The sequence below is a fragment of the Hetaerina americana genome, unplaced genomic scaffold, assembly GCF_022747635.1.
Source record: "Hetaerina americana unplaced genomic scaffold, ioHetAmer1.1.p SCAF_1, whole genome shotgun sequence".
Taxonomy (NCBI): domain Eukaryota; kingdom Metazoa; phylum Arthropoda; class Insecta; order Odonata; family Calopterygidae; genus Hetaerina; species Hetaerina americana.
Window position 1 is genome coordinate 108307855 of NW_027286069.1, and position 22836 is coordinate 108330690.

A 22836-nucleotide genomic window follows, 5' to 3' on the forward strand; every position below is an offset into this window, starting at 1 on the left:
TAGGAGGCCATTCGCGTTATATTCTCTCTTTCACTCCCCCCTCGAAGGACAGCGTCTGAGCCCTCCCCGCGCCCTCTCTCGGGGGCGGTGGCGAAAGAAGCCCTTCGCTGTGCGCCATTAACGACGCCGAATGGCCTCCCATCACTTGTTCCCGCCGCGGACAATGCGCAGGAGGAATAGGAAGAGAGAGAGAGAGGTGGGGGGAGGCCCTCCCCCTTCTCTCCAGCCACTCGCCCCACGATTCACTTGCTAGGGAGCAGAGCGCTCTCTCTTTCAGTCTAAGAGAAATTACCCCCCGGAATGCGACCGACCACTCAACTGGTGAGCTGTCGCGGTCCGCTACCTGACTTCAACGTCAGAGATCAACGCCAGTTCAAATAGTTCCGTGTAATTAATGAAATCCTTAGTAGTGGTTGAAAGATAGCAAAGTAGCGTACAAATGATAAAATGTGCCAAAATATTCAATGCTTTGAAATAATTTATTCTTTTTGGTTTAAGTCATAATAAAAATGCTTAAATGTTACAATTTGTGAAGGGAAGATGACCGTATATTTTTGTAATAATTATGTCAAAAGTAAGATGCTCTTCGTTCCCAAGCATTAAGAGGGCAGTGACGGCTCTCTCGACTTTTAGAAAGCGTAATTCAGCATTTGAAGAAACAGCGTGCGTCTCAAATGCCGAAACCACGACTGCATCATATTTTAAGGTGAATACTTTGAAGTACTTGGCAATTTTTGTGATAGGCACAGCAAAGGAGATTAAAATTCACCCCGCGTTTATTGGGAATGGGGAATTAATTCAATGAAATAATATCGAATTATTTAGTAAAATGAGTTGCTATGAGGAAGAAACGAGGAGACGACCACTACTTTAAAAATGACTGAACAAATGAATCGAACTTTCATAATGAAAAGACAAAGTGTTCAACAAACGATACCAATAAAATTTTAGCAATGACATTACAATCAAATTCATAGTTTTTGAGGTCTACATCTCCTTCTCTTTCAAAGTAATTTTGCAAAGTACTGGATCACGTAATCTTGGAAAGTTGTCGATATATGAGTTATTTAACTATGAACTGCTTATTCAACAATGTACTGAAGAACATAATTCCCTATTGTGTTGTATGCATTTTTCTTTGTATCCTATTAACATTGCATCGTAGAATCCTACAACATTGTCATCCTTTCTGTCGCCACTATCGTATGTGATATTGTCGATGGAATTTTGGTTTCCAATATGCATGATGATTTGGAATTATACCATATGATGCCAACGCATGAATTCATAATCGTATTCATCAATTCTACTCAACATACATTATTTGTCCTCCATAATCTTTAATAGTTTATGAATAATATACCATAAATGAGTTAACAACTTATTGAATTATACATAATTATTAAATATTAAAGCCATTTTAATTGTTCTGATTTCACGTGTAGTTTCAAAACAAATGCCCCTTGACTTTGAAAACATCATTCTATGGCTTGGGCACTGAAAGACCACGAGCACTCGGTTAACCAATGCATGCCTTTTATCCCAAAGAGAATTAAACAGCGGTCATCATATGCAATAATTTCATCATCGATTGAAATTTTGCAAAAACCTAAAAATTATATCACACAACAGAGTCATTTCCATATTCCAAGGAACCCATAACGGTAAATTGTAGCAAAATCATGGAAAACAATGGGATAGAGAGACTGCCAAAAGAGTTCTAAGTGAAGCTTTGTGTGTGCGCACATTGACATAATGACGACTTGAACATGTAACTACGGACCCTTTGTATCCACAGGGTATAAATGTATTTTCTGCATTGAAATGTAGTTTTAATTATGTTTTATTTAAAATTATGTGGTAGCAAAACTAAAAATAGGCCATTTCACTACAACAGACACGTACTAAGTGTATTATGGGGTATATAACACTAGCAAAGGCAGACTTGTTTCTTTTCTTGACTAAATGTGTATTATGACAGCGTTCCCTATGCCATCATCAGGTTCGGCCTTAAAATCAAATTAGGCGCACCTAAATAAGGCGCCTTAAGAGTTCAGGGAGTAGTAAACTTGAAATACAGCTTTCTTTAGAATAAATTATCAGTGAAATAATGAACGAAATCATCAAGTTTATTTGTCTAGCACTTGCTCCTTTGAGCGTCCAAGAATAAAATCAGGAGGAGGATTTGTGGTTTGGCAGAGTTTGAGAGTTGAATATTGAATCATTGAAATCCAACGCCAATTCTTTCGTACGCACCCCATCCTTTGATTCTTTGTAATAATACGCATGAGACAGTGAGGACGTGGTTTAAAAGGCGTGCAAAATGATGTCGTGTGAAAAATATGAGCATATTACATTAAAAAAGCATTGATATAACAAATGGAACTCCTCCTCATAACTTTGAAGGCAAGGGTTTTTCATGAGTATATACCTCTCTAAATAGAGATTTGGATTGTGGATAGAGAGTTGGACCACTGAGGGTTCTCGGGGACGCCTCTTGGCACCAGCAGCTTCATTCAACCCTGCAGTCCCTTTTTCCGGTAACCAAATCTTCCTGCGTAAAAAATGCAGTGATGCTCATTTTAAAGCTCGTTAGAAGGCGAGAACCATAGGGGGCTTTCCCGGGAATCGTAATCGGGTCCTCCGGTTATAAGTTCAACGCTCTTAGTCTTTTTCCTTAACAATTGCCCTCGTTGTAGTATAAGTCAACTGTTTCAATAGCGCATCGTTTTTTGTAAAAACTTAGGATGCTCAGTGTTTTTAATTAGTCTGTTTCAAACGTCTGGAAGTGATTGTATTTTTGTTTTTTCAATTTATTTATCTTATGGGACATAAAAATGTCTTATTTTTAAACTTACCGGGCAAAGTTTTCCCATCATCTATTGATAATATATATTTTAGCTGAAGCTAAAACGATCATAATTGAATAAAATATCTTTGCCTGATAAAATGAACACTGGTTATTTCTTTCTTAATCAGAGTTAATCACTTTTTCGTAATGTGTTTCCTTCTGATTCAAAATGCATCTCATGTATATTTTGGAAAATGGGTACTGAATTATAAATTTCCGAATGGATGCATAAAGGGGTAAATAACTTTCTGTAACTTTTTTTAATAACAGTTTTTCATGTTTTGGTATTTTAGATATCCTATTTAATATGCCTATTTCATGTTCTCCATCATGCACGATTCTTAAAAAGAACCATAATTTATTGTATTTATCGAAGCACTTATGTTTAGTTTCATGTAAATCATACATTTATATTTCACAGTTTATTTTCATTTTTAAGCATTTCTGCATTCCTCAAATATGTTAAATACATTACATTCAATTTTCACTTACGGACAACAATGAACAAGCATTTACAAATCATAAAAATTGTCAAATTAGTGCAATTCCCAGAGAATGAACCGAAGGAATGCTTTTGGGGCTTCGAAGTTTTAGTCGGTTAGCAAAGAAAGAACATTTCTAGAAAATTTTTAAATTTTCGAAAGATGACTTAGAGATTGACATTAGCTACTGTTTGATCAAAGCACAGATGCTTCGTTAGTATTTTTAGCTAACTGCACTAGCTCCATTTACTAGTGAGATAGGGTTGAATGAAAATTATTTATTCTGCAAACAACTGGGAATATAATCTTTAAAGTGAGCATTGGCTGCTTAGACACAAGGCAAATTATATGGATTAATTGTGCAATATCCAAGAGAGTCATAGACTCTGACTTTGCAATTGCATCTCATTTCAAGTAGTTTATCTCCAGAATTGAAAACCACACACAATGGCATTGTGAGCACCGTAAATGCTGCCGAATTTTATCAAATTCAATCTCGTTTTTATGCAACGAATTAGAGCATTCATCTTCCAAACTGAATAATTTCGTTTGCTATCAGGGGAGTTTTATTTTCAGAATTTAAGAACAGAAAGAGGAATTATACATTTAATTTTAGGGTAACTCAGTTTTTAGCTAAGGTGGAATACAATTCCTACTGGTTTCAAACACTGACTAATTAGGTGTCATGTTTGGACACCAAAATTAACTTAATCGAAAAATACAGGAATAGCATGAGGGTAATTCAATGCTTAATATCTTGTGCTGAAAAAATTTATGAATTCAAAAACAACGTTCAATATGATAAGATGAGTTGTAAAATTCTTCCCTTGAACTTTTAATTCGGTGCTATAGTTCCAATCTTAAAACAGAACTACTAAAACTTGCAGATCAACCCTTACTTAGAGTATAATTCTTCGTTAATGTGAATAACCGGGGTCAAAATAATTTGATTGGGTTTGGAATCATTTGCATACTTGTCAGATCATATTTAGCATCAGATTTATCAGGGGAAGAAAACGAAGGTTTATTAGACTTGAAAAGTTATGCTACCCTTGAAATAAAGTTAAAGGAGACTCCATTTATCTCAATCAATCGTAACTGCAGACGAGGAGTTTCTATTCATCTGCGAAAAAGCTATTAACATTATTTTACCATTTGCTATATAACGCGCGTGTGAGCAAAGTTTCCCTTCCATACTCATTATCATGACTTTAAAAATGAAAAGTCTTGATAATGAATTAGGTGTGGTTCTTTCGATCCAGATTTTAAAATATGCGCTTTCAGAACAAAAACATAGAGAATTAAATTGAGAAATTAATATATTTATGAACTGTTGCAAAAGATTACAGTGCATGTCTTCTTAAGGCTTTGATATACATAGAAGGTTTTTAAGTTTTAGTTGTTTCAATATTTGGAAAAATAGGTTTTGCACCCATTACAGGATTATCACACCATGACATGCTTCCCTCAGATACAACATCTGATTATGTTATTAAATTCCAAAATTTTAGAGTTAAATGATCATTTTCCTTGAGTGGGAATCGAACCCGGATCCTACGATGTCCAGCTGCGTGCTTTAGACATTTAAGCTATCAAGGCGTCCTCTAAAACACTGAAATTTTTGGGGCTTTAAAGGAACAAGATGTTGTGACGAAATACCGCCCATACAATGTACTCGTGCACAATGCGCCACAGTCCACGGTGTTAAAGCCAACTTTCAACACTAAGACTGTTTTTACTTATGAGAAATTCCATGAAATTGCGGGAGATGCCGCAACAGTAACTTTGAACGGAGTAATCCGCTAATATGCATTTCAATGCAGCAATTTCAGAGTGTAAAAATCATTCGCCTTGACCAGGATTTGAATCATTGTTCGAATCCCGGTCAAGGCGAATGATTTTCACACTCTGAATACTATGTTGAATTAAAATGCATATCAGAGGATGACTCCGTTAAACGTGACTGTCGCGGCATCTCCCGTAGTTTCTAGAAATCTGATTATATATTCCGCAATGGGCACGGGACGAAATTTTTCAAGCATTAGAAGAACGCAGGTAATGCTAGTCAATCGGAAAACATTTTCATAGATATTTTAGTTAAAATTTGTATTTTGTTACCATGGTAATATTATTGTATTAATTCATAGAAAGTTATTCTTCAGTTCATAATTTATTTCCTATATGCATTTTCATCTCATATAACAAGGGTGATATCTGACAATTCAGTTCATAGATGCGATATAAAAAAATTGTCTAATTTCAATAACTGAGGAACTATCGATTACGTATTTTCGTTCTGATTGTTTTGTTTCTTTCTTTATATATGACTAAAAGGAATTTATGGCTGGAGTTTTTACGAGTAATAAGGAAAATTTAGGAGTTTTTTACGAGTAATAAGGACTATTTGCATCCCCAGTTATTTTGCTATTGTCGGTAATCTACCAGTTAAGGTAGGTTGGACGATGGACACCGAGTACACAGCGGTGTGAAGATTGAATTCCCTTACCTCGCCCTCAACACAAAACTTTATATCCTCCGCTACAGTTAAGCCCGTCTTGAATTCAGCCTAATTCCATCCTCCCTTCATTCCGTCCAACATGCCTATCCTATTTCTAACCCTTCCTCCCTTGCCTAACAGCCTCTCACTGACGCAGTCTTTAACATTTCCCTGGCAATCAAAATGCTTTGCACCTTTCCTACTTCCTTTGCATTTCTCCTAACGATCCCCTCTACACCTATGCCAACCACATCTATGTTTGTTTTTCTTTCTATATATTTAGCATTTCCAGTCCTTCCTCACAACCACATTTTATATGCCTCCAAATTCACGCCTTTCACCCTGCTTCCAGTTTTCGCGCAGCATATAACTACGCTCCATATTAAAGTTTTAACGAGCCTTTTCGTAGCATCCCTGCCTAACGTTCCTCTCACTACCTTTTTCTGTCCCGCGATAGCTTACTTGTCCAACGAAATACTTCTCCTTATGTCCCAGCCCCTTTGGCCATTTAAGTCCAGAACACTTCCGAAATGGGTGAGACTCAAGGGCTAGCTCTCACCCGTAATTTTATTTACATCCTGCTGGACTCATTTATTTTCATTTTGGTTAATGCTTTTATATTCCATTTCCAAAACCATCTTCATGTTGACTGAATTGTGATTTAACCCGCATCCGCTCCCGGGAAACTGCGAATTGATCGCTCTGTTTCTAAATCTGTACCTAACCACTATAGTTTAACTGATATTTCTGTGAATTCCTAGGTAATTTATTTGAAAACCAATGTTTTTCTGTTGTTTAAACCAATTGTTTGCTATGATGTACTCCTACCTTCCACAGAACCCTTTGCTTTGTTTCTGCGGTTATTTCTTGGTCCCAAACCTTGATTCCCTACCTCACTTCCTTCACCTACTGTCGCGTTCTAATCCCCCATCACTATTAAATGTTTCCATCCAGGAACACCTACAATAATGTCCTCTAACTGATCGTATATCCTATTGACTTCTTCCTCCTTATGGTTGCTCGGTTGCATGCATACCTGAACAACGACCAAGTTCCTCGGTTCTGCTTTTAATTCTAATGGTAATGCCCCACTCGCACAGCTATAATAAAACATTTATATTTCTCCTCACCATCTTCTGCTTTATATTTTCTAATTACCATCTCCCTTTTACTATTTTTACCTAGGATTACCTTTTATCTGGCTCCCTATGTACCATGGGTGACCCAATGAGGAGCAAATATCAATGCCACCGCCAGCACAGTTCTATAGGTTATCAGAATGCGCTTCACTCAACCCATCCACCACATAAATGTTATAGGAAGGGGAGCCCAAAGTATACAGTTTAATTTAATATAACCTATTCTTGAAAAATTTTCCTTCTTGTGCAGTGAAATTATTTATTCTCGTGAGGTGTGCCGTGAAGTGAAAACGTTTTGAAAGTATCCCAAGTTTGGAAAGTTATTTGTAATCATTCTCCCTCCTCTCCATCCAATATTGATTTTCATAAGTTCCACCTTAGCTTCGTGTGAAATTAAACTTATTGTTCTATAGTCCTCAAACCCGACTCGCATCACCTCTTTTTGGTTGGAAACTGACACTAACCTTTCGGCCTAATTCCTACCTCATAAATCCTACGAATTAACCCTCTTGGTATCCCCCTAATTTCATCCAGGTTAATACTTCTACATCCCATTTGCACATCCTGCATCCTTGTTTTATCCTCTTTAATCTAACATTACGCATTATTAATGCTATCCGCATCATGAGCCACCAAATCGGAAAAGTATGCGAATTAAATACGTAGATGAACCCATTTTAAAAACGCCATGTTAGGTGAAAAAACCGCAAATGACAAATTTAGCTCAGCTACATTTTCTAATAATTTCAGTCGGTAGAACGTACTTCAAAGAGCCAATTTTAGAATTGTCAGAATATTTTGAATGAATGACCTAAGGCTACTTTACTTTCTGACTCTACTTTAATCACGTCAATATCCTGCGGCATTATTTTATTCAGATGAATTGTAACTATTTTTTACCTAAAATAAAGACAGATATGAGATAGGTTAGGTGCATGAGACATAGTGCGACAGTGAAATATCTAAAAGTATCCTTCCGGTCCTCTGTCATTCTTTAAACTGATATTTTTTCATAATAATCCCAGGAATAGGAAATTGGTCGTATTGTCTCATTCCTAATTGTTGACCCGCAGGATACAGCCTACACTCTATCTCATATCCACCTAAGTCATGAACTTATTTTGTCTCTTTATTCATATTTGTGTAGAGACCATAATAATTGTGATTGTGCATGCATGACAGATGACCTAACCCCCCCGACACATGCCCTTACAAGGTAATATGTAGATGTAGTTTTCCTATATTTACAATTTCCCATTGGCCTGCACTAACCAAGGCAAATACAGTTAATAGCTTTTAGAAAAATACGTCAGTTATGAACGGGGAGTGTCCGAGTGATAAAATGAGGATATGTAATTGTAAGGATTGTTTCAAAAGGAAGCAGATCACACCAATAATATTATTCACATAAATAATAATTTTAAAGTAGCTAAGGTGACCATGAAATGTAAAAGGTTAATCATAAAATGCCAAAGGCGTCAGTTTCGTTTGCCGATGTCATGCGCACTGTTTTCACCCGGCCTATTTCTCCTTCCTTCCTCAGGTATCCTGGGTACGTCGCAAGGACTTCCACCTGCTGACTGTGGGGCTGACCACTTACTCCAGCGACGACCGCTTCCTCGTCGTGCACACGCGCCACCTGCAGGTGAGTGGGGGCACCGCACCCTCCCCGGAGTCTTCTCTCTGATCGATGGTATAACTAGATCGGCGTGCCTTGCAGAGTTCAAAGCTTGCAAAAATAAGCAAATCAATCGTCGCCGCAACAAAAATTGACGCTTCTCGCAGAGACGGCTAAAGGCATGTGAGCGGTGGGATTGCTCGTCCGGCAGGCGGGTTCAATGAGCATTTTCTGTGGGCGTAGCATAATTGGATTCTCGTTTGTGGATTCGGAGAGAATTCTCGAAACTCACCTTTCATTTAAATTGGACTACTTACTTTTCGAGGAATAAAATGAAATTGTTCGTAACTGATCATTATTAATCACGCCTAGAACTAATACATTAATCATTTCATAAATTTTCCTATACTGCCTTCGACCGACCATGATTGAAATAATAGTACCTGTGAAATTAAATTATTTAAATAAAAGGCTTAGTAGAAAAATCTCAATTGCGTGTTTTCTCAATCAAGCCACTTTATTGAATAAGGCTTTACCTTTAAGATACATTCTTTTATTTTCATTTCACTTCAAGAGGGGCCATTTATTTAGCACGGGAATTGGAATGTATACACATGTATATATATATATATATATATATATATATACATATATATATATACATAATAAATATACATAATATATATACATAATTACTTTAAAAAAATAATTGCATTACCTTTGGAACGCAGCCTTTATCACAAATAAAATCTTGTTCACAAAAAAGTGCAAACATGGTAAACAAATATTTATCCCAAAACTTACAACCACATACAGCATACAAAAGGAAAATAATATTATCTTCATTGAATTTATCTGTATCTATCGAAATAACATATTCCGCCAACTATTACGAAAATAGAGTTACGAGCTCGTTTAACGCACCACAAAGACCAACCTAAAACAGTAAAATGAAGTTAACACATGCATGCGTGGCGCGCCTCTTAATATCCCCATACGATTTTCCATTTAAGGAAGTAATTGATGATCAATTTATCTCGGAAAAAGAAAAAGGTTTATTCTAATCAGAATATATGATCAAAAGGCTAAAAATTGAAGATTATCCTTTGTCAAAACAGCCAGCCCAACCGAAACTGTGCACTTTTGGGGACCAAGGTATTACGAATTCCATTTGTGTGTACATATATCCGGACGTAATCAAGCGTTGTGCTTGTTCTTTACAAAGATTTAGTTCGTTTCCGTTCACATTTTTCCCTTTTTAAATAAGGTTACAAATTGAAAATGGCGAAAATATATGTCCATTATTCCGACAAGCTAAGATTAGGTAGGAAATAGCAGTTTCTTTTCCGGTTTTTTACTATTTTTTTACGCAGCGTATTTTTTGAGAATTACTAAATGTTTTAAACGTATATATTCCAGTATGCTTTTTATAACACATACTAAATAATTATCCAAGCTATGTGATTTTTTGGGTACCAGATCTTCCTTGGATACCACAACCGGCACAAGGAAAGGAACTAGCCTCCCAAACCTGATGTGTGATTTTCACACGCCGTCAGGGTTGGTATTGGGTGAACGCTACCATCACCCACCAAACAGGCAGACCTTAAGGTTGATTACGGCGTTTATATTTTTTGCTAAATAATGGATGTTGCATTCCCATTTGTTTCATTACCTCCGATAACAATCAATGTTTTTATCTAGCGGCTTCTAGAACATTCATTGTTTTCGCTGACGATTTTTTAGGTAACGCATGATATTCAATGGATCTCATTTCTATAACTCCATTTATGATATTGTTCCAACTTTTCAGCCACCTGAAAATGCTTTCTTTGTATAGCTAATTGATTTCTGGAGAAAGTAATTCATTACAATGATCGTATCATCTGTTGTAGCCTTGGATTATATTTTATTTGTTCTTTTTATTATAAGGCTGTCTATGTAATATGTTTAAATAGTGTTGATGATGGATGGATATTAGAATCCTATATTTATGTCAATCTTCGTTCTTACCTCTTTCAAAGTATTAAATATAGGTGACTCATTCATTTATGGTAAGCTTTACGTTTGTACTGCTGCCTAAATTTAATGAGACACCTCTTTTCCAATATAAATTATAACGGTTTTCTTTTGACTCTAGTGTAGTCGTTATCAGTCAGTAATGCAACAATTTCAAAGTGCAAAAATCATTCGTCATGACTTTTTCCCGTCATGGCAAATTCTTTTTACATTCTGGCATTGTTGCAATGTAATGCGTTCATTAGCCGAGGAGTCCTTTAAAAGTTATTATCACGACATATCCCACAGTATATTTGGATTTGTGTCAATTGTAGCCTAGAAAGGCTCAGTTAAATAAAAAAATTACCTTTTCTTGATTTCTCAACCTTTTTTTAGGAGAAACTTGCATTGAAAGAACGTCCCTTTTTGAAAAACCGCTTTTTAATCTATTATTCAGTATTTCAAATGGTTTGATGTATTTCATATTTGCACCTGTTGTATATAATGTAAGCAGTGTTCACAGGATTTTGCACAACCCTGGAATTATATAAGTCATTTCCTTCTAATTTTAAAACGAGAAATAATCTTTTGTACTTTTCACTCAGGTCCCCGTTCATTTCTCATTCTACATATTTGAAATTGTAAATGGTAGTTTACAAACAATGAATTCATCAGTGAGAAGAAAGAGAAACTGAACTTTCAATCTCACTGTCTACAGAAACAAGTCACATACCGACCGCTATCTAAGCACAACTTCGCACCAAAATCCACCGTGGGAAGCTAACATGTCACACACACACACACACGTCATGTGCCTTATTCCCTCTGTTATTGCCGACTCACTAGCAACAGAAAAGAGACGGCTCCAGAAGGCTCTGCATCAGAACGGCTATTGAACTGAGATGGCTCTGAAAAGGACTGAAAGAAAGAGAAGCCGAGTCAAAGTACGATCCAAAAACGGGCAAGAGGGTCGTAAAATCGAACTGAATCAAATACGACAGCCAACGCCACCATCCCATTTTGTTTGGAAAATGTAAGATTTTGTGCCGCAGCCCTCAAGAAATACAGCGTCGCCAGAAGGCCCAACTGTGTGAATAGTAGGCACGTTTCCTGGATACAAGGACGAAATTCCACAGCGTCTGTGTTAAGGCAACTGCCAAGAGTCATGCTCATTTGTGAAATCATACGTCAGCGAGAAATGCAGATCGATGAAATTTCGCCTGAAGGAACACCAGAGAGACAAAGAAAAACTCTTTAACTGTCCGCCATCTTGGCACTTTCACGGAGGAAACCTGGGCGTGACATTTTATTTGAAGCCGCAGATATAATCGATAAGGAGAATCAAGGTTATCATCGATAGATAAGAAAAGCTATAGAGGTAGTCAAGACTTCCGAACATTTTAAACGAGATGATGGTTACCATCTCCAAAACATTTGTAAAAGAGTTCTCCAAAAACATCTAAGCGGACACCAGCCAAGTCCTTTATTTAATGTAGAAAAGCTACGAGCGATCTCTCTTAATGTACGATGCTCGTACGTTAAGTGAATCACTGCTCTCTCCCGAACTTAAAATATCATGAGCAAAAATCGCAAAGTTATGTGACAGAGTTTACTCTTTTCGTTAAACGTGCTGGTTTTTCATAAATAACTCCAGACTATCTAGACTAGCCACAATATTTCCATGACCTTTTATGATATCGATGCGAGGAAAATAGTTTTTAAATACTCCCTGCCTACGATTGTAGATATAGGTGTTACGTCAGTTGTTTCCAAATGATTGGGAACCTCATCGTCTTAATAGATGGCAGTTCCTTAAATACACATATACGAGCTGGTATTTTATTTACCCCAATGATTTATTTGGGCTAATATGTTTCATCAAAATTTTTCATTATAATTAATGAAATTCTAACTCCGGGCATCTGTTGGCGATATTGAATTTATAAGCCATCGGAGATGCTTTTACTGAAACAGTCTCTTAAAAAAAATATTTCAGTATGTCGGCATCTGCTAAACCACTGTTTACCCTTGCATCTTTATATTTTTTCTGCGTTACCTCATTTTCCTGTACTTCCCTGACAGAGGGCGTTCTTATTTACTTCTTGATTTCTTAGTTACGTTTTAATTTTCAGTTATTTTGTCTCGTTTCAATTTGGGTGTCACTCTTCCCAAAATATTCGTTTTCATTAATATTAGATAAATTACAATCTCATTCCTTTCCTCACATAGGAAATCCAAAATTCTCATAGTAATCTCTCGTACCTTATCTACTAAGAATCCTTTCTCAGTACAGAATTAAAACCCGTGTGTTTACCAATGCTGGATATTCCTTTCCCTTCACAATGTACAGGTATACATGTATATCCACCCCAGAGTGTTCTCCCTCAAACATCTTCCATAAATATCTTGAAAACGGCCATTGCCCATCAACAATATTATCAATATAATTCTCGAAATTGATAAATTTTTCTTCGATCAACTCCTCTCAAACCGCACCTGAGCGGCGTACGACTTAAGCGAAAAGGACTGCATTAGGGCTAAATTTTTAGATATTGGCTAATCGCCTTGAAAAATACTCACCCCTCTGGCTCTTCAGAGTAAAATATAAGTCCATTTATTTCATTATCAACAATAATAAATTATGAAATCAACTACATAAAACATTAGCCACGAATATCGATATGAAATCGGAACTCACGACAGTCTATCTATTCAATAAGAGAGTTGGTTACCTACCAACCATCTGCGCACAAAATTACATTATTTTTAACATCTCAGTTTTAACAAGATTAAAAGAAATAATTCCTTGCATTTAACAGATTATATGGTCGGATAAAATATTCCAAATTACACAAACCTTTTATGGATTTACATAATTGTTGGTTTAAGTATTATTTCAAACCATTTTAATTGAGAATTATGCAAAACTCAATCATTTCTAATAAGCTGGAATTATTCGAAACTAAAATTCAATAGTTAAAATACACGAACTTTATCTGTTTTCTTTTTTCTTCCAAACAATTACTGTAGCTGCAGATTGACAATGTTTAATGAAACTCGACATAGCACCGCAAATTCGTGTTAATGGCAACCTCTGTTCCCGACCAGGGCCCTCCGCGGCGGAAGCCCAAGTCAGCGGCGGCGGGAGGTCCCGGTGGGCACCGTCCCTCCCAGCAAGCGCCGCAGCACAGCCCGCCCTCCTCGGCCTTCCAGAATTGGGGCCTCCAGATCCGGTTTGTACAGCCTAGAGACGCGGGCCTCTATGAATGCCAGGTTTCCTCCCACCCTCCCGCCTCCATTTTCGTCGAGCTCAAAGTTGTCGGTGAGTAAACACAGAGATATTTTCTCATTTTTTACAGGAAATCTCCTTACTGCACATATGCTTCACCCAAATGTTTTTGTGTTTGGCCTTCAAGTAGTCAAGGTGGATATATAAGTTCTATTCGAAGGCAAACGAGGGCGTGAGCAGCACAGTCGAGGCCAAGGCTCACCTACACTCGTACATCCCCTCAGTTACACGCAGCATCTTGTGGATCCTCGTTTCACAACTGAAGTTGTTACAGGTGCGGTGCATATTAATGAGTTATATTTGAGGACGGAATTTAGCTCACAATAATTTTAAATTCCTATGAAACAAAGGTGTCTTTTCGTCAAAATACGTCTAGTTTCGGCGAATGATCTATTGGACCAATGACAAATTTGCCGTAACTGCTTTTCAAGTCATAGATTCGTAAGTTGGTTGGTATTAGCGTTGATGAGGCACGGACCAATAGAATATGCAGAACCCTGAATAATCCCTCTCATCGCTCACACAATATGTCATTGGTGTTATCGTTGCGTATGGCAAAATTTGAATCAATACAAATTTCAATAGACTCTACGCATGCATTATGGCATCAATCTAATGATATTTTCCATTTTCTATTCACTGTCATAAAAAACGGAATTAAATAGGCCATTGCGAAGGTAATTAATCTCAAAAAATGTTTTTCTATATGATTACAATATGGGTTTTTAAAGGAACCTAAATTCTAAATGAAATTATATTAGTACGGTGACTACTGCCTTGAACAAGACGGAATATTTGGGTCTTTACGAGCACTGTGATTGTCGATACGCTAACGGTTCTAAATCTAAATCTTAAAAATCCTCCCCATCCCGGAGATAAAGAGTGCAGCCGTGGGTGCTTGGGCAGAAGCCACACATGCAAAAGTGACAATCCCAACATGCATTTGGGAAAAAAATTATTTATACACTCAAACCCAAAAACCCACCATATGCCGAACATATACTCACTCATGTGGTATGTACTCATTCACCGTGGAAATAGAGAGAGGGAACGGGGTTAGAACACATGACGACGGAAGAACACAAGAGAGTTTGGGGAGGCGGAAATTATTTCCACCTTCCTTTTATTTACATCTTTTTCCATGTAATTATACATAGTTTATATAATATTGTTTATATATATAGTATATATGTGTGTGTTTATATATATATATATATATATATATATATATATATATATATATATATGTATATGTATGTATGTATATATATATATATATATATATATATATATACTATATATACTCATTCAAATAGATATAAGGAAAAGGGATAGGAACTGGAACTGGAAGGATGAACACAGTCGAGGTGAGGAAGGCGGAATCAGGCAAATCACCAGTGTAAAAATATTTCTGAGATCTCTGAGATCTGCGATCTCAGTGTAAAATACGTTTATCCGATTGCTATCTATGTAATTGCTAAATCTAAAGTAGATTAATTATAGTCAATTTATATTGCGAACCCTTGAATTATAGAAGTAATCGGTAAATATTCTGCCGACATTAACCATTGGCCGAGATTTAAATAATTACCATTTTTCCTAGAGTCACTTTATCCCCTTTAAGCAAAACTAAATGCCTTTTCGGAACATTCTTTTGACCTCCAATCCCCAGAAGCTAGAAATCCATTTCTATATATTTCAATATCAGTTATCTCTCATTTAAGCAAATGCATATGGTTTTGAAAACAAATATGGCTATTTTAAGTCATCAGTTGTTTCTCATTTCAAGCGAGAATAATAAATTACATTTAAACGAACAAAACGTTCTTCTTCTCCCGCCCTGGCCCCACTAGGGCCTCGGACACATCCGTCATGTTTTGGTTGCTCTCCGTTCCCTAGTTGCGTCATCGCCTCAGCGCTGCCTTGTAGTTTCTGATCCTTGCAAACGTTAATATTTATTTATTTGCTACGCCAGCAAAAAAGCCGCAAGCCTTTTTCAATTGGCTAATAGAACAAAACATTATCACACTGTTTGCATCACGATGGCGTTGAAGGAGGGATTTAAGGAGACGGGGTCGAGGGATGGATGTTTCCCGCTGGCGAACTAAATGCGGAGGGGATTCTGGAGACGAGGGAACGTTGGGCTGTAGAGAAAGTGGTGGCATTTCGGAATATATAGAGGTTTGGTTTTACGGGTGAAACAAAGGGGAATGCTGGTCAAAATGAATGATATACGAGTCGTAAAGTCTTTATTTCGAAAAGAGCTATTGAAAAATGTTGTAATAACTTCGAGTCAGCTTTCATTGGCGGCGATGGTGTAGGTCGGGTGGAAAGAACTTGCCCTCGGGAGGGAAGGGTTGCGGTGACGGTGAGCAGAAGCAAAGGAGCGGATGGGAATGTTGAGGGGAACAGGGAGGGAGGGACAGGGATGCCCCCTAAGAGCACGGTTCGCGGGGTAAAATGGTAAGTTGGTGAGGGAGGCCGACTCCAGCCACTGCCTTCTGGGAATTCGCTATGATGCGAGCCCAAATTTAAAAATAACTCGCAGTGGGTTTTCACTGAGGGAATCGGGAATTGATTGATGGAATGGGTTTTTTAAGTGCTGTAAATTTGCGTAACAAAACTCTGTACATGGTTAAAAACGTTTATTGTTTCATGCAGTAGAAAGCTACTAAACTTTTAAAAGAGTAAAGTCATCATTCCGTGTGACACATCAATAAAATATCAGTTGTTTTTACAGCGGATTTTAAGCTCAATTATTTCTTTGGCAGGATCTGTTCATTAGAAATATACAATATGTTTAGAATTTGTTTTTAAGATGAAATTTAGTGAGACTTTGAGCAAAACATAATTTTTGAATGTGCATAAAATTAGGTTTTAACAGAATAAATATCAGAAAATCTGTTGAATTTGAAAAGTTGAATTAAAATAATATTTTTGCAGAAGGTGCTATTTCCCGTTTCTCACTTTGCATTCATTTTCTTTTACATTAAAAGTGGTTGGATTTCCTTCGCAATGATAAAGTACTTTCGTGACCTATGGCGACTCATCATTGCCTCGAGATAATTTCAAGAAACATGAGCATTTAAATGTCCCATATGAGTAGTTTCATTTGAAAATTTGAAATCATATCCTCCTTAAATGGCACGGGTGCTTTACTCATTGATTAATTTGTGAATTGGAGCTGTGACTGAAAATTATGAGCGAAATTGTTTCGCATTTGTACGAAAACTTTGTTATGTTCGAGTGACGGATATGTAAACGGCTGAAAACTTTCATGACACGTGCAGACTAAAAGTTTCCCGTCCACGGTAATTGTGGAGTGTTTCCTAGGAGGGAGAGGGGATGATCTTTCAGATCGCAGTGCTCCTCATGAAATATTCACCGGTCGCAATTGCACTCTGTCGGCTTCCTGGGAAGTTCAGCTCTATTAAAATTGCCTCCGGTGTTTTCGCGCACGACCCACTTTTCGAGTTGTTGCCAAAGTTGCTCAATCACTTACTCGCTGCACTTATCAGTCAAATATTTGAGTCGGGCGAGATTAAAAGCGAGTTCCGTATGTATTGATGATGTTCTTGTGAGATACGAGGCTTTTTTTTAAAAAACAGAAGAGACCTCAGAAGACAAAATGATGATCTTCTTCTGGACTACCATTGCCGAAAAGAGGCATTTCCTAACTAATGGGCTCCTCTGCGTTCCTGCATATCAAACATTTCATAGGCGAGGAAAGAAATTCAACTCCAATGAAACATTTGAGTTTGATAGAATAGGAATTACGAAATTATAAGAATTTGGGTAAATTTTCTCCCGTGATATTTTTACTAGAAAAAAAACTCGTCGCGATAACGTACGACGTAACTAATAAAGGAATGTGAAATGCTCATAATAAGAGCACAGTGGTAAATAGAAAACCATTTTTCTTCGGCACCCTATTTTCTCTGGCGATTGTTAGAAACATTAGTATTCGAAATCTCATAACCGATTGATATATTTCCATTGAGTGCTATCGAGTTATCGACTGGTATTGCCTCATTGAATGGTATTGAAATTAATTTCGATGGAGAGGCATGTTCAATGAAGCTATAGCTGTCCCCAAGCATCACTCATCTTCATTTATATTTTGAAATTCTCGTGCATATCTATGATAGTATAGTTGTACCTAAGTTATTTTGGGAAGGTGTCAGATACTTTTGAAAGATAAGTGATTCAGATAAATTAATGAACTGATAAGTTATTTTCGTCAAAGCCTTTCTAATAACCTTTAAGAGAGGTGTGCTCATGTCATGATAAGGAGGAAATGAAAAAATTGAAGCCGGCAATGTCATAATAATAATAAAAGCAAGCTTTTTCTGCTGTTATGATGCATATCATGAAGTTAATCTAAAAACACTCATACAATTTGTTTGGAATTCACGAGCAAATTGTTTTATTAGCATTCAATTGTCCATTTTAATGGTTTGCAGGATTAAGTATAAGAAATACTCTCACCAGTAATAGTTTCCGTCTTTCTCTCGCGACTGTATCTTCGCGACTATATCTTCCGAGTGTGTAAGTAAAAGCAAAGCAAAATGATTCAGGGTGCAAAAAGCTATATTAAGATATCAGTTCAATAATTTATCGAACTTACTTATGAAAAAAAATTACTTTCCTAAAAAATTATTGGTCAGGGTCCCCTTCCAAGCAGTCTCCTCCCCAACGTATACGTTTATCCCAACGGTGTTTCCTTTTTCGAAACAGTGCTTCAGGAATTCTCATCAGCTCCTCTGTCGAACTTAATTCTATTTCTGGAATGTTGGCAAATCTTTTTCCTTTGAGCAAGGTTTTAAGTTTGGGGACAGGACTGGTGAGTAGGGCGGGAGGGGAAGCAGATCGTTCTTGTTTTTGGCTAAAAATTCACGTAGTCAGGGAGGCAAACGAACCGGCGTGTTGTCGTGGAGAAAAAACAACTCGCCGCTCCTCCAAAGTTCGGGCCGTTTTCACCTTTTTCTCTCTCTCAGGCGTTTCATAACACCTTGTTAGTATTAGTATTGATTGTCTGGCCTTTCGCTAGGTATTTCTTCTTCTGCATTAAAATAAACAGTCAGCACCACGTTTGCGTCCGAGGGAACTTGTCGCACTTTTATGGGAAGGGAGGGATGTTTCATCAATCCATTGTCGATTTGCAGAGTTTCATGTAGAATTTCATAGTACAGCGCTGCTCCTTCAAAGAGCTCATTCCCGCGGATCCGATTTTCGCCGCATACCACAAACATCCCTTCGCGTAAACGGTAACTAATCAACAAAACTACACATTAACACATGGTGTGATTATTTGGAAAGTTATCGCGGCCAAAACACTTCCAAGCGGATTTAAAACAACCAACTGGAGGCGCGCTATTCTAAATAATCTGGAATCTTTCGAACAGATCTCGCATAAATTAGAGCAGTGAAACGGAAAACCACACAGGTCGGACCTCTGAGGAGAAAGTTAAGCTACAGATTCCCCAATTCCCGCCCGCTTACCCTTAATGAAAAGCTGAGGAAAACGCTCTCAAAACATACATGTAAGTATAATTGATATTCAGAATATTATTGTTGTGTCACGTGATGTCAATAGTCCGTCTAGTGGTACCATGGTCGTTATTCCAAAGGGAAGATTGGCCGACATTGCAGCCGACCTCTCATTTTCCCCGTATGCATCCGGTTCTTCAACGATCTGCCTTCTACACCTCGCACTTCCCTTTACATGTACGCCGATGACACTGCCATCGCCGCCACATCTCGAACACGCTCCGCGAACATCAGACGACTTACAGCACACCTTGACAAACTGCACCGGTGGACACGGACCTGGAAAATATGAATCAATCCTGACAAAAGCACACATATTCACTTTTCCCGCTGACGAAAACGCACACCCCACGTTCCTCTTTTCTTCCACCAACACATTATACCGAGGGCTTCTTCGCACCGATTTCTTGGTGTCATTCTAGACAACCAGCTCACTTTTCAGCCGCACCTCGACTTTTGCCGTCAGAAGGCAATGGTCGCAAGGAGCCGTCTCGGCTGCCTTTCCTCCGTGATTTCTCCCCTGAATCACGCCGGCAGGATGCGACTTTACAGGTCAATCATTCGCCCGCAGTTTCTGTACGCTTGCCCCGTGTTTGCCATCCAGAAAACGCTCTGGCGTCACCTTGAAACCATCCAAAACAAGGCTGTTCGGTCGTTACTCCAAGTGAGTCGTTTCACTAGGATGGCCGACGTGCGAGCGGCACATAAACTCCCATCCGTCGCGGAATTTATTCGCTCGCAAGTCGCGTCTTTCAAATCCCGCCTCGCACCGTCTAGAAATCCGCTGCTGCAAACCATCTGGGACTATGATCCCGGAGAGAAACACACTTATACACTGCCTAAAGATATTACTCGCCTATGAGTCTTTACTATGTCTTTTAATTTTAAATTTTCTTCATAGTAATAAGCCGCTTCATGGCCGGACGTATCTCTTCCTCCGTCCTCTAAGTTATTTTAGTATCATTTTATCCGCTTCACAGCTTCTTGCTGTCACGCGCTTCCTCTTGCTCAAGTGTAATTTCCCGCTGTGGTGAATGGGCGACCCTCGCCTCCGCTTCCTTTTTGTACCGCTCTTTGCTCAGTGTGTGCCGGTGGGCAGTTAGTGCTGCTAGTGACATACTTTTTTTTTCTTTTTCGTAAAAAGCCTTTCCCTGTCGGCTTTCCTTTCTTGTTAGATTTCATTAGAATTCATATTTTATTCCTAGTTTTAAGTTTCACTTTCTCGCAAACCGTACTTCAACCTCAGCCATGTTTCTTTCTTCAATGCCATGCGTTTCTATTGTACAATGACCGGTAAAGGTGGGACTTCACTCACCGGGATGGTTTATACTTGCCAAAAAAAGTCTAAACTAAGGCAATTGTCAGGAATTAACCCTGAGATGTTTTCTTACAGTTCGATGACCAAACGTCCAAAGTCTTTATCATACGCGGTAAGAGTGTACATGCAGTCCCCGGGCGGCTTGAGTTAAAACTTTTAGAAACACATAAGAATAAAGTTGCCTAAAAACATAAAAGCGATTATTATGGCGTCACATCATATTTGTATATATTCAAACACCTGGGTGGAACAGGAGAAAGGGATAGAGAAACAGAGAGTTTCAAGTCCTCGATCTTTCCTCGAGTGAGGATGCGCAGCCACCACTAAGTCGACTGCAAGCCCTCGAATATATAACAACTCAAAATTTCAAGTTTTACCTTTTAGTCAACCCCACCAATGGAAATTGTGGGTATTTTTGGGTTTAAGTGCTTTATATTTATTGTACACCAGCTTAATAACAAAAAGTCAATAATGAAATATTCATTATTTTTGCCTGATTTGCTGTTGCCCTGACAACGGGCAACGGGATTACGGGTAGATTAGAATACTCATATATTTGTTAAGCAAAATTAAATTATTTTATAAGAATATTCTGCAATGTAATATTGATTATCATAAAAAACACTTGAAAATGCAAACTTTAATATTCTGACAAATTTTTTCCCTGATCAATATGAGTATTTTCAGACAATTTGGGCCAATTCCTTCCTGATACATCTCACAGAGTGGCAAACTTTAGATAATAATACTAGGACTATTCCACATCCAATTTCAATAAATTAGTCCTGCTGACCCGCTCCGGTAAGAGTTGTTCTCTCACTGCATCCTTTCGAATCCAATAGAATCGGATTCAACCAAACCAAGTCCCAAGCAGAGAAGGCAGTGAAGAGCGGCAGTAGTCCCCCTTCAAGGCCTTCTTTGACGATCCTGCATAAACATGAATGACCTCTCAACAAACAGACTGCCCAAGTTATTGAATTCAACGTCCAGTCATAGTCCTGACCTACAAAATTAAGAAAGGACCCTTACGACGGCCACACACGATGGACCACGGCGAATGGAACAAGGATTTCAAATCCCTGGGAAACCCGGCGCCTTAGTGCACGGTCTGAGCTGCAAGGTTCACCTCCAGCCTTGAACTTCAAACCACTGCCCACTCCTCAGGTCACAGGAGGGCACTTGTGCTTATTTATTCATTGATTTAGTTTTTACAGCATTTTAAAATCAAACTGCAAAATTACCAGCAGAATGACTTATAAGTTCTATTAATTGCTCTATTCTATGCATGGCTCTTCTCTTCGACTTTAGCATTGATTGGTTAGTTCAATAAGGGCTAAGGGCTCTTCACAATCGAGGGGTAACCAAAGCGAGTTTTCTTAGCTTGCGGCAGAGGCATAAATAAAATTATCGAAATAATCATGGTGTAAATTAATATAATTTTAAGATAATTTTAATATTTTTTTGAATTTTAAAATTATATATTTTTTTAATAAAAGTTTTATACCAATTTCAAAATAATAATTGAGAACATTTTTCGTCTTTGAAGAAATGCGTATTGTTTATTTTTATTAATATATATATATATATATATATATATATATATATATATATATATATATATATATATATATATCATCAATGTAATAGAAAATAAGATTCACGCGATACCTATTTATCGTGAAATAAAGAAAAATGTGTCGTTTTCAATAATACCATAGCTTCTGAACTCTTACGTGAACTTTTTAAAAGTTTTCCCCTCGCCCGGTGCTTTAGCCAGTCACCCTCATTGCCTTTCACTCCGAGTTCTGCTCAACTCGATGGATGCCGTCTGCGATCCGCATGAGTCGCGCACGCCGACGACGCGCAGTGGCCGCTCTCCGGGAGCCGGACGATCTCCTCTCGCGCGCACCATCCTGCCCCGGCCCCCTTCCGCATTCATTATTGATGGCATGTTCCCTCTCTCCACGCATCCGACGCTCTCACTCCGAGGGAGCCCCTCTTTTGCCATTCCTTCGCTCCACTTATGAAAGAGGCCGCTCTCCCACCACTCTGCCGACTCGCGGAGGTTGGGAGTGGGGGTCAGTGATACACCGC

General features: G+C 38.0%; 1 protein-coding gene across 1 annotated transcript in view; it reads left to right on the plus strand.

The window, feature by feature from the left end:
- LOC139694521 (interference hedgehog-like) overlaps positions 1-22836 on the plus strand; it is a gene marked incomplete at both ends in the record, with an annotated part of 209620 nt that overhangs the window by 143358 nt on the left and 43426 nt on the right. The window contains 2 exons of the mRNA XM_071593070.1: positions 8513-8614; positions 13694-13907. Of these exons, the coding sequence (XP_071449171.1) occupies positions 8513-8614; positions 13694-13907 (316 nt within the window). The remainder of the gene's footprint in view (positions 1-8512; positions 8615-13693; positions 13908-22836) is intronic.